Source organism: Mustela nivalis, assembly GCF_964662115.1.
Source record: "Mustela nivalis genome assembly, chromosome: 15".
Lineage (NCBI taxonomy): Eukaryota > Metazoa > Chordata > Mammalia > Carnivora > Mustelidae > Mustela > Mustela nivalis.
The window spans coordinates 18,557,067-18,570,770 of record NC_139034.1 but is presented as its reverse complement, the minus strand read 5'-3'; the positions used below and the strand labels follow the sequence as shown (position 1 = coordinate 18,570,770).

At 35.9% G+C, this 13,704-nt stretch overlaps 1 protein-coding gene across 6 annotated transcripts in view; it reads left to right on the top strand.

Moving 5' to 3' along the window:
• The window catches only part of STARD13 (StAR related lipid transfer domain containing 13), a 523,725-nt gene that overhangs the window by 190,797 nt on the left and 319,224 nt on the right, over nucleotides 1-13,704 (top strand). For 4 of the 6 annotated variants that reach the window (XM_082700362.1, XM_082700369.1, XM_082700371.1 and 1 more), the window contains exon 4: nucleotides 6,276-6,314. The exons of the other annotated variants lie outside the window; for them this stretch is intronic. In XM_082700362.1, coding sequence (XP_082556488.1) covers nucleotides 6,276-6,314 — 39 coding nt within the window. The remainder of the gene's footprint in view (nucleotides 1-6,275; nucleotides 6,315-13,704) is intronic. 6 annotated transcript variants of the gene reach the window in all.

Sequence of the window (13,704 nt, the reverse complement as noted above, 5' to 3'; positions counted from 1 at the left end):
GTCTTTGGTCAGTGGGAGGTTCTTGAGGTTGGCTTCTGGTTCATATGACATGACCCTAGTAATTTTTGATAGTCAACTTGCTTTCAGATGTGACAAGACCCTTCAGCTTCACCATAAACATTTTCTGCTCTAGACCTGAATTCAGCCATTTCCCCAAGGAGCTCTCTTTCCATTTACTCCAAATGGAAGTTGGAAATCACAGTTTGAATTCTCAGTGCTAGTAAGCGAAGTCATTGTGTCTAAGCCTTTTCAGTGGCTAGATAAAAGAAATACAGATGTGTGTGTAAATGTATTTTTAAGATAAAATAATCATGAGTTCATATTCATGATTCCAACTTAAATTCAGTTACTACAGTGCTTATACATACCTACTTTGATTTTATATTTGTGTTATCCTTTCCTGCAGCAAGAATCTGGGTTCTCAGAAAACACTGGGAATGTTAGAATATCATAAAACTACTCATTTGTTTTGTTCCAAAATATAGACCCATAAAAGTTTCAGAATGAGATAACAGTACGACCACTACTAATATAAGTACTAGAAACAGTTAATATACATTTTTATAAATCACTGAAAGTAGTTCCTGTCTGTATAGTTACATTACCAACTGCATAAAAATTTTTTTTCGCTTTACAAAAATGAACACATTTATTAACATGTTCCAATAGTCTACTCATAGATAAAAAAGGAGCAAATGTACATAAACATTATTATACTCAGTAATGGTATTTCTGTGTTCAGAATCATCACTTAAAAGTGATATGCTATCAAATGTTTAATTAACTCAATTTAATATTATTTTTAGGTTTTTTTTTTTACTTTTAATTTTTTATTTTTTATAAACATATATTTTTATCCCCAGGGGTACAGGTCTGTGAATCACCAGGTTTACACACTTCAGAGCACTCACCAAAGCACATACCCTCCCCAATGTCCATAATCCCACCCCCGTCTCCCAAACCCCCTCCCCCCAGCAACCCTCAGTTTGTTTTGTGAGATTAAGAGTCACTTAACATTTATTTTCATTTAGTTCATTTCATTTCTTCATTTGAATGGATTTCTTTTTAAAATTTTGAAACTATTCTGTAATTCTGTGTTTCTAAGCTGGAACATGTAATATAAGAGAGTCTTAGCTTCTATCCCTGTTCCTTCTACTCTCTTTCCTTTTTTTTTTTTTTTAAGATTTTATTTATTTATTTGACAGACAGAGATCACAAGTAGGCAGAGAGCCAGGCAGAGAGAGAGGAGGAAACAGGTTCCCTGTTGAGCAGAGGACCTGATGCGGGCCTCCATCCCAGGACCCTGGGATCATGACCCGAGCCGAAGGCAGAGGCTTTAACCCACTAAGCCACCCAGGCACCCAGGCTCTGTTTCCTTTTTTAATAGTTAATCATTTAAAACAAATTATACACTATACTTACATTGTTGGCTTAAAATTATGTATGTATATATAATATATATGTATACATATATGTGAATCTTAATGTATCTTCATCCTAATTTTTTTTTTAATCCTATAGTTTCATTTTAGTCTATGTTTATGGGGAAATCACCCATGGATAGAGTCCCTGAGGCCAAGCCAGATCCTTTCGAGAAATAGCTCAGTTGCCTGAGTTTTGAGTAGGTATAGGTGTCTCCTGTACCTTTGAACCAGTAAAGAGCCAAAGATATTCTAAAGTCTAGGCAGTTTCACATTCCTCTTGAACTTGACTAGGACTAAATGGGACCCCACAGCCATGGAGAAATCACAGAGCGAATCATAATTTGTCTACACATATTCCTTCCAATGTTAGACCTGCTCTTCACTTAGAAGAGTCCCAGGTCCCATTCTCACATACACAAGATTCAGCACCATCCTAAGTGGATTGGGAAGCTGAATAGCTGAGGGCATTTCCTTGCTGCATCTTTGCTGCATGGAGGATTGTTGCATGTTTTCGTTTTTGGTATTGAGCAATAAAGCCTCACTAAGTTACATTGCAGTGTCTGTATATGCCGGTAGTTCCCAACTGGTCATTTTGCTCCAGGCCCTCTGTCCCCTTAGAAGACAACTGACAATGTTTAAGACATCTTGGTTGTTCCAAGTCACAGCTGGGGTAGGGTGGAGTAGATACTACTGGCATCCAGTTGGTAGAGACCATGGATGCTGCTAAATATGCATAGGGCAACTCCATACCCCACCATACCTATATGACAATGAATTTTCCAACCCTACATGTCAGTTGTGTTAAGGCTGAGATATTCTGGCATATGTTTTTCATTTTTATAATTGAATTTTGGAAAAATAATTATAAACTGATGACAAGCTCTAAATAAAAAGACTTGTTATGAAAAGTAAACTTAAAAAACTGGGTAAATCCACACTCTTGGAGAGATTACATATAGAAAAGAAAGACAACCATCTGTTTTATAATTTAATGAAAAACAAGGTGAGTATACTATGTAATTTCATTTTCTGGGATTTTATTTCAGAAAAGGGTTCATATGCATAAATATCGTTAACTTTCTCCAAATAATTTGCTTTATATAAAGAATTTATAATGAAAGAATATCCTTTCTGTATCATTAACTTCATTTTCTACTTTAGCTATCTAGAAAATAGTAAATTTAGGGTAGAAGTGTCTATACTGCTGCTTGGCTTACTTACACTGAAAAGATTTGTGTTCATTTTGAAAGGATCCTTGAACATTTCTCAGGAAGGTCACTTTGTTTTGCTTTAAAAAAATGAAAATATGTTTGTCTGCAGTGCAGATAGGCATAAACTCAGTTGGTCACATGGCTTTTTCCCCCCAAGGAACCAAAAAAAGCAGGGAGCCTAATGTGACTGAATGTTGAATGTATCCACTCTGGTAATCAATTACTTCTGAAACACAGCCAAGCACATGGTGTATTTTAGAATGGAAGAGCCCTCTGAGGGAATATTAAGTATTCCTTTCCATTCTGAAGTAGAACTTGCTTTGTGAATCCAGCAAATAAAAAAGAATTGGGAGTTTATTTAAATTGATCTGTGTGCTTGGAAGCTAAGGGTGAAATATTGTGATTCAGCCACCTCTGTAATGCATTCACAGGAATCGGGTGCTGCAGCCCTGCATGGCCGGTTTCTGTTTTTGCATCATGCAGAAAGATCTTTGTAGCACATGCCTACAAGCAGATCTCTTCCTCTTTCTGTATGACTAGAGGGTGCAGGTTCTTTCATAGTCTTTGTCGTTTCCTATCAGAAATAACAAACACATTTGGTTAAAAATCTTAACGCATATTTTAAGATCTTCCTAGCAGTGACTCTGTAAAAACAGTACAGCCAGTGTCTTATGAACATAATCTCCCCTCATCCCCACCTTTCTTGGAATAGATTCGTTGGGATTTTTGTGGTTGAATGACTAGGGTCTTACTTCTGTCCCTATCATTAGCTCATTATATAAGATTAGACTAATCTTAAACCAAATGTCTGATTTCCTCTTACATAAAGTGGAATAATAATGCATGCTTTTGCTGTTTTACAGATTGTTGTGTGCACCTAACACCTTTATTAAATTTCCCTGTCCCCTCTGCTCTAATATTACCTCTTTGTCCATGTGTCCTTTCATGTACAGAGTGTCTTTGTCTTGGCAAACAGTTTTTCTTAAATATTTGTTTAATGAAATGTGTTATTTCCATTTCATAATTCCTACCAATAATCATGGCTAGGGGGATTCTATGTGAACTAGGAGTTCAGTCTTTCAATAAGCCAAAATGTTGAAACATCTCTAAAAGGTGAAGAGACAGAGAAACTATGATACTTCAACTTTAATTCTTAAATTATTGTTCATTTATTATTGGTGAAAGGGGTCATATAATATTGGTTAAAAAGTGGGTCTTGGAGTCAGGCAATCCTGGGTTTAATCCGGGTTCTGAAACTTACTTGTGACATTGCACAAGTCTCTTGAACTATATAAACTCCAGTTTTATTTTTGGTAAGAGAGGAATTGTAATAATGTATTCCTTATAGTATTATTCTGAGGGTTAAATGAGGGTAATTTATGGAAAGTGCTTAGCACAATGTCTGACATATAGTATATATATTAGGGTATGCTAGGCTATGCTAACAGATAGATGCCCCAAATAAATAATGACTCGACATGTTAGTTTGAGGCATATATTTTTGGTTAGCAGGTGGCTCATCTGCAAGATTAGAAAGGGAAGAGTAGAGGACTTGGCCAGGAAATTGTCATATCACTTCTGCTCTTACTCCATTGGTAAAAATTACTCATAGGGAGAAGAAAGAACAGATGTTTGCTAAGCATTACAGGGAGAGTCAAGGATTAATTGAATGGAAGAAGCAGCAGTAACAGATCAAAGATAAAGATAAAAATGTTTCACATGCCTGTAGAGATATCAGTGTCTTTAGTATAAATTAGGCACAAAGGAAGGTAAGTAGGATTGAAAGAGAAAATTTTGAATTGTGATTTGGAATACTGAATTAGATTTCCAGAAGCATATCCACTTGAGAGACTCTTTTAGGAATTTGGAGATGCAGGATTACAGCTGGAGTGAAGAGTGCAGTGTGATAGCTTCTTTGGGAGTCATTCACATGGAACCAATGGTTATATTCCTATAACTGAATACAGTTGCTGAAAAGATGTTGCACCATTTTAACTTCCCTTATTTCTGGCACTCTTGCCACTAGTTTTGCATAAGAGCAAAAAGTCTCATGACTTAGTAGAGTTTTCAAAAAATGACTAGGATGTAAAGACCTTAATGACCATCCCCTTGAAAATCAGTTCAGAATCAGCCTTAAATCATTCCCAGAGATTAAGGACATGAAAATATTCAGACATAGTATCAAAAATATTTGCCATTGGGGTTCCTGGGTGGCTCAGTTGATTAAGCCCCTGCCTTTGGCTCAGGTCATGATCTCGAGGTACTGGGATCGAGACCCACATTGGGCTCTCTGTTCAGTGGGGAGACTGTTTCCCCTTCTCTCTCTGCCTGCCTCTCTGCCTACTTGTGATCTATCTTGGTCAAATAAATAAATAAAATCTTTTTTAAAAAATTTTCCATCTATAAAGTGGGGATAATAAAAGCATCTACCTTATTAGTTGTTGTGAAGATTAAAATAAATGGCACAGGAGCACCTGGGGGGCTCATTCTGTTAAGTGTCTGACTCTTGTTTGATCTCAGGGTCATGGGATTGAGCCCAGTGTCGGGATCTGTGCTTAGCGAGGAGTCTGCTTAGGTTTTTCTCTCCCTCTCCCCTTGCTCCTCCCCACCCCATGCATCCTCTCTCTCTCTCTCTCTTTCAAATAAATCAGTAAATCTTAAAAAAAAAAAAAAAAAAAAAAGATGATACAGGTAAAGTGACTAAGTGCTTGGATATGGTAAGTTCTTCTATCCTACTTACCTACCTGCAGATGATTCTCTTTATTATTACTGTACCCTTAGCCTGAATAACAACCCCAAAATATCCCCTGCCTCAGTTTTAATAAGTGTCCTTATTTTACCTTGAGAAAAGTGTCCTTGTGACTCTTAAATTAAACATCAACTCCTGATATGGTTCTTTCCAGCTTTCTACAGAAGAGCAAACGTTCTGAAGACTTCTCTTCTCCTTAGGGTATTCATGGGAAATAAAAAGATCTGCTACTCAGTGGTACACTAGTTTTATCCTTAGGAAAATTGTTACTTCTGTTCTTGCTATTATGTAGCTCAGGGGTCAGGAAGAAATGTCAAGTATGTGTTTCTCTTTTGGATTTTCTTAAACTTGTATTTAGGACTTTAAAAGACTTTTGAGTTCCCAGAAGCCGTTGGTTCCTAGAGTATTTTACATTTATGCTACATTTTCTTCTTTGAAAGCAATTTAGAAATACCAGCTAATGGTATAATACCATGCTACTTATCTAGGTTAGTTGGCTTGTTTGTTGAATTTTTGTTTATAGTTACTCTTTTCACAGAGATATTTTCATTTAACTTCTATCCAGCCTTTAATATTTTATATGATGTTAGTATGCAAGTACATTAAAGCAAGGTGAGCTATAATAAAGTATAAATAAATAGTTAGTACATCCATTTCATGGTGTACTGTGGAGGCTCTAAGTCTGAAAATGCTTTATTTGCTTGCTAGGAGTATAGGGGGATGTTATAGTTACACTTTATTCTCATTTTTTTCCTTAATGAAAACTGTATTAACCTATCAACTGTTAGGAAACTGACTATGGCCTTGCCACATCATATACTTCCATAGTTCCTTAGGAACGTTAATATATCATATATAGAGTCATTGCAGATTTTTTTTTTTCTCAACTAGGCTGGAACACATCTGTGGTGTAGCACGTCATTTCCTCAGGTAGGCCATTTTGTCTGTTGCAGGCCTGATGCTCTAAGTTCCATCTTGAATGCAATGGGAACCTATTGTGGGGAGGAATGTTATCTGAAATATACATATTTTAAGATTATTTTGGGGGATAAATGATAGGAATACAAAAATGGAAGCAGGAGGAGGCTGCAGCAGATCATGGTGAGTGAGAAATAAGGGAAATAGAAATGAAAGCTATAGAAATACAGGATAGAAGAGGAAAACTGAAAACATTAGGGAAAGTAAAGTTGACAAGACTTGACAATGCATTGGATATATGGAATGAGAGAAAGGAATGAGAGAGGAATCAAAGATAAATCCCTAATTTTTGGCTTGAGGTTATGCTTTTACAGAAGTGGGGAAGATCCAGGGTTTAAGTGACTACCTATAATCCGACTTCCCTGCTGCACTGGGAGCTTCTCACAGGCTGGTGCCATCACATCTAAGGTGGTATTTAGCACATAGTGGACATTCAGCACATTTTTTTAAACGAATAAAGAAATATGTGGTTATCATTATGCAAAAGTAGAGTAAGACAAGCATAGAGCTCCAGTATTTCAGTTATGGCTCTAAGGGCATTGAGGCATGGTAACAGATTTTCTTCCAACTGTGAGCCTTTGTGTTATTGTTGACCCAAAATAAGTTTTGGAGGGACACATATATTAAAAGATTCGACTTGAATGAGTGAGAATATTTTGTGCTTCATCGACATCTTACTCCTTTAACCGTCTTTTTTTTTAAATTATTATTGAATGTTCATATACAGACAAAACTATAGAGACTAGTATAATAAAACCCCACTGCTATCCATCCCACTGCTTCAGTAACTACCAACGAACAAGTTTTGTTTCATCAATATTCTCTTCCAGTCCCTTATCAGCTTATTTTGAAATAAATTCCAGACATCACACCACTTGATGGGCATGTATTTCAATAACAATTGACCTTCTAATACTTTATCGTTATGCATACATTTTAACATCCAAAGTGATAAAAACACTATTTCCCACTGGGTTGCATGAAGATCCCACAATATAAAATGTGCCTGCACATATTTCTGTTCATTTTGCTTTGTACCTCTAGGCCTTGGTTAGAACACCTCAGATCTCTTGTGTAACCGTAGTGAACTCTGTACAGCTGGTTCCTAATTTCTCTGACTTTCCCTGGCACTCCTAGAAACTTGACTATCATTTCCCTTCTCTTTTATTCACTAATTATACTGACCATTTACTAAGAGTGAGGCACTCAGCTAGGCACTTTGAGAGGTAGTAGAAGGGCATGCAGGACCCCTGCCACCTGTAATTTGAAATATGAAAGGATGAAGGTAGTATGCAGACTGATAAGGTGTGATCTCTAAGGGTTAAGTGAATGCTATAGACAATAAACGTTCCAAGAACTGAGAAGAAGGAGCTCATCATTTCTGGTCAGTATGAGCAGGCAGCATTCAAATAGATCTTTAAAGAATAGTGAAGTTTTTAGGGTGGAATGCATTCCTGCGAGAGTAACATACATATAGTTCAGGGGGTGGGGGGAACAGAATACATGGACAAGGAAATGAGTGATGGAGCAGATCAGGCAACATTCAGGTTTGTGAGAGAAGAGGGGGGGTAGTAGGCTGGAAAGTATTAATGGAAAGAGAAATAACATTCACATTTATTTCTTCCTTATTATGGTTGTGTTTCTAATAAAAAAAACTTAGAGAAAATCATTTTGTTTTATTTTATGGCAAAGCAAATTACATGGAGTTTGCTGCTAATTAACTAATGACTTTGACAGAAGGTGGACATGTGATGTTGTCTAAATGATATATTTATTTCTGGTTCCACTGGCTATTCTACAAAGTATATCTATTCCAGGTTTTAAATTTTATATAAACATGCATATCATGACAAGCAGAAACAAAGAAAAACCAATATTACACATTTAAATATTTTATCTCAATCTTGAGTAGTCTGTAAAAATCATCCTGATCTAAAAAACTTAAACCATAACCTAACTTTATAAAAACCCCTGATAAGCAAGAGTATTGTTACAAACCAATAAATATAAATGAAACTTAAGATTCCTAGTAGGCAAAAATTCCCTAAGAGTCTTGTACTACTATAGAAAAGACAAAACTCTGAAATAAAACTTAGTTGAGGGGTGTCTGGGTGGCTTGGGTGGCTAAGCATCCCACTCTTGGTTTTGGCTCAGGTCATGGGGTCCTGAGGTTAAGCCCCACTAAGTTTCCGTGCTCAGTGGGGAGTCCCCTTGAATATTCTTTCCCTCTGTCCCTCCCTGCAACAGCATGCTCTCTCTCTAAAATAAATAAATAAATCTTTTAAAAAAAAATTTAGTTCCAATTTCAGGGTCCTCACTGAGAGACCTTTAATTTCACTGAGTCTGGGTTTCCTCATTTGTAAAATGTGAGAATAATAATGCCTGTCTCATGTGGTTGATGGGAATTGAATGAGAAAACCTATTACTGGCACTTAACACCCTCTAGCACTGAACAGGTCCCCAATATAACCTTTATTTCCTCTCCTCTATGAGTTTACAAGAGATATAAGTCACGGGACATTTTTTCAATTTTAAAATCAGTGTTTTGGGATCCGATTTATTGACATATAATTAACATACAATAAACTGCAGATATTTATAGTGCACAATTTGATAAACCTTAACATATGTATAAACCCAGGACACCCTCACTATAACCCAGACAATGACCATATCCATCCCAAATTTTCCTCACGCACCTTGGTAATTTTTCCTTCATTACTGTCACCCTCACGAAACTACTGACCTTCTTTCTGTCATAGTAGCTAATTTGAATTTTTTAGAATTTTACAAATATTGAATTATTATTCAATATGTGCTCTTTTCTTCTGGCTTCTGTCCTTCAGCCTGATTGTTTTGAGATTCATCATCTTTGCTACATAGATTGATAGCTCATTCCTTTTTATTGCTGAGAGCATGCTATTGTGTGTCTATCACACATATTTACATTTTTAAACAGGCTTCAGATTGTCAGGATTTCAGGTTAGATAACATAGTTTTAAAGTATAGAATTGGTGATTTTAGTTTTGTGCAAAAAAGATATTGCTCTTTTCTGTTTGCCATTTTTTTTAGTTGATTCTGCATGATGCTTTAGAAATCTAGAAAAAAAATAAACATGTTAATGATTTTTATTTTTTAATTTGGGATAGTAAATACTCTATTGGAGAAAGAGCCATGGGTTGTTTCAAAAATAAAAATGATAGACTGTCAGTTTTAAAAACTTAGGAAGTACAGAAGAGCACAAAGAAGGAACTACAATATCATCCTAATCCCATGACTCAGAAACAGCCTCCATTAATGCTGTTGACCTTTAGTCCATAAATCCCTTGACAGATAAATAGATACCAGGAAAAAAATAATTTTACAATAACATATTTGGGACTTCTACTTTCAGCTAAGATAGAATAATGGGAGCTGGATATATCCCCCACTTTAAATAACCAAAAAAAAATAATAATAATAATAGCTGCAATATATGAAAGAGTGGTTTTCAGATATTGGACATCTGGCAGTACAGGACAGTGAACCTAGAAAAGGGGAAATCAGCAAGTTGAGCCTGACAGTTGTTCCAGCTTACTTCCTGAGAAAACTTTCTAGGCTGCAGTGCAGGGAGGGGGAATCCAGGCAGAGCCTGATGTTCTCCCTGATTTGAGAAGACTGTGTTGGGCCACAGGAAAACCAGGGCAGTTAGAATCCAACAGAGAGCACTGGCGGGAGAAGAACTTTACAAAGAGGAAGAGCCCTGGGTGGGCAGGGGAGGCTGTAGAGGGTTTCCCAAGCCTTAAATCTACACCCAAGTACTGATTAGCACAAGCAGGTGAAGAAATTACCCAAGACCAGGGAAAGAAACACCAGAAGTTATCAGAGGTAACAATCCCAGAGTTTAACCCAGGGCTGAGAATATTTTTTGTTCTCTTTACCCACCGTTAAAAAAATCTTTGCAATTCACAGGACATTGGGTAGTGTACTCAAAAGAAATTGCTTAAATAACTGGGGAAAATGAGCCCAAGAATAGAGGCTGCTCTGATTTAACATAAGAAGGCTTAAAAGCCAGCTTGGGAAGGATTAACCAACCTAACCACATCTCAGAACAAAGTTAGAGAATATAAGAGTTTAAAAATATTCAGCGCTCAACAGGGAAAAAGTCACGAAAACTGATATTCAATTAAAAATTACCAGGAATTCAAAGAAGCAGGCAAATATGACCCATAATGAGGAGAAGGATTAATTAATAGAAACAGGCCCAGAAATGCTACAGATGATAGAATTCTTAGATAAGCACATTAAAACATCTCTTATAATCACATTGCATAATGTTAAAAAACCTAGAAGATAAAGCATGTTAAGTAGAGACATGAAAGATACAAAAAGATATCCAAAATGAACTGCTAATAATGAATGAGGTTAAAAAAAAAAAAATGCACTGCCTAAGACTTATAGTAGTTGAGACACTACAGAGGAAAAGATTGGTGAGTGAAAGTGAAGACATAAAAACCATCCAAAATGAAACACAGAGAGAAAAAAGAGTTTGGGGGAAAGAAAAAGCCTCACCAGAGAAGATATCCAGATGGTAAATAAACATGAAAAGACGCTGCACATCATATTTCATCAAGAAAATGCAAATGAAAACAGCAATGAGATACCATTACACACCTACTGGAGTGGTCAAAATCCAGAACATTGACACAGCAAATGATGGTGAGAATGTGGAGCAATAGAAGCTCTAACTCACTGCGGGGAATGCAAAATGGTAAAGCCACTTTGGAAGTTTCTTACAATATTAATCATACTTTAATCTTATGATCTAGCAATTATGCTTCTTGGTATTTATCCAAAAGAGCTGAAAACTCACGGCATTCAAAATCTACACATGAATATTTAAAACATTTGTTATAATGTTTATATTATTCATAATTATTTTTTATATTGTAATTTATATTATCCATAATTATCAAAACTTGGAAACAACCAAGCTGTACTTCAGTAGATGGTAAAAATAGAGTAATAGATAAACTGTGATATGTCTAGACAGTGGAATATTATTCAGTGTTGAAAGAAATATTATTCAGAGCCATGAAAAACCTGAGAGAAATTTGAATGCATGTTTCTAGGTGAAGGAAGACAATCTGCAACAGCTACATGCTCCTTCGTTGCAACTATATGACATTCTGGAAAAGGCAAAACTGTGGAGGCAGTGAAAGATCAGTGGTTACCAGAAGTCAGAGGGGAGAAAAAGGTGAATAGTCAGAGAACTGAGGATTTTCAGAGCATTATAACTCTATAATGGTAGATATGTGTCATAGATTGGTGTAAACCCATGGGATGTATAACACCAGGAGAGAACTCTAAACTATGGACTTTAGGTAATAACAATATGTTAGTGTAGTTTCATCAGTTTTAATGATTGTACCAATTCAGTGGGGATGTTGAAAGTGGGAAAGATTGTGTGTGTGTGTACAGAGGGATATATGAGAACTCTCTCCATACCTTATACTTAGTTTTGATGTAAATTAAAAAATTTAAACATTTTTTAATTTTCACATTTAAAAAATACAATCTAGGGTCGCCTGGGTGGCTCAATCCTTAAGCGTCTGCTTTCAGCCCTTCAGCTGATGTCATGATCCCAGGATCCTGGGATTGAGCCTTGCATTGAGCCCCACTTTGGGCTCCCTGCTTGGTGGGAAGCCTGCTTGTGTTCCCTCTCTCGCTGTGTCTCTCTGTCAAATAAATAAATAAAATCTTTTTTAAAAAGATTAAAAAATACAATCTATGTTTTTTTAATCAGTTGGCTTTGGGATAACTTGAAGCAGCCACATACACAGATATTAGAGTTCTCAAAGGAGAAAGAGGAAACAAAAAAATATATTTGAGAAATAATGGCTCAATTTGACAAAAATTTCAAACCAACAGAACCAGGATCTTCAATGAACTCCAAGCATAAGAAATTGAAAACTACACTAAGGCACATCATAATGAAATTACTTAAACCAAATGCTAAAGAGATGATCTTAAAAGCTGCCAGAGAAAAAGAAAAAGACATTCCATACAGAGGAACAAAGATAAGAATGACCTCAGATTTCTGTTTGAAAATAATGCAAGCCAGTGGAGCACTGTTTAAGTACTGAAAGAAAAACAGTCAAATTAGAATTCTATACCCAGAAAAAATATCTTTCAAATAAAGGTAAAATAGTGACTGTGTTATGCATTTAAAAAATCAAAATATTCATCACCAGCAGACATACACTATAAAAAATATTAAAGAAAGTCCATCAAGCTAAAAGAAAATGATCCTGAATGGAACTCTGGATTTACACAAAGGAACCAAGAGTGCTAGAAATGATAAATAAGTGGGTAATTGCAAACGAAAATGTTTTTGATCTCTTTAAAAACAATTGAGTGTAAAGCAAATACAACAACAATGTATTTGAAGGTTTGTAACAGAAACAAAGGTAAGACATCTGACAATAATAGTTCAAAAGAGAGGGATAATGGAAGTATAGTCTTGTAAGTTTTATGTACTACATAAAGTGGTATACTGTTACTTGAAGTAGACTGGTAAGTCAAAGATGAAAACTGTAAATCCCAGAGCAAAAACTAAGAGTGCAATCAAGATAACAACAATAAAAAAATCCCCAAGGAGTTACAGTTTATAAACCAAGTAAGGAGATAAAACGCCACCATTGAAATAAGGTAATGCAAAAGAAGGCAGACCAAGAGGCAAAGGCAATTCAATAAAGAAAAGATAGTCTTTTCAGCAAATGGTATTGAAACAATTAGATGTCCCTATGCAAAAAACGAATCTTTGTCTGTACCTCTCACCACACACAAAAATTATCTCAGAAGGGATCATAGACAAATGGAAAATCTAAAACTTTAAAACTTACAGAATAAAACACAAGAGACATCTTTATGACTTTGGTTTAGACAAAGATTTCTTAGATATGAAACCCAAAGTAATCCCTTAAAAAAAATTGGTAAGTTGGAGATTTTTCAGCTTTAAGAACTTCTGTCCTTCAGAAAACTCACCAAAAGAATGAAGAGGTGAACCATAGACTGAAAGAAAATTTTCACAAATCATTTATCTGATAAAGGACTTGTATCTACAATATATAAGGAACTCTAAAAATGCAGTAATGAGAACTCATCCTTATAAAAATGGACAAATAAGGGTCACCTGGATGGCTCAGTTGGTTAAGCATCTGCCTTCAGCTCAGGTCATGATCTCAGGGTCTTTGGATCAAGCCCTGCATAGGGCTTCCTGATCAGCAGGGAGCCTGCTTCTCCCTCTCCCTCTGCCACTTCTGCTGTGCTCTCTCTCTCTCTCTCACTCTCAAATAAATAA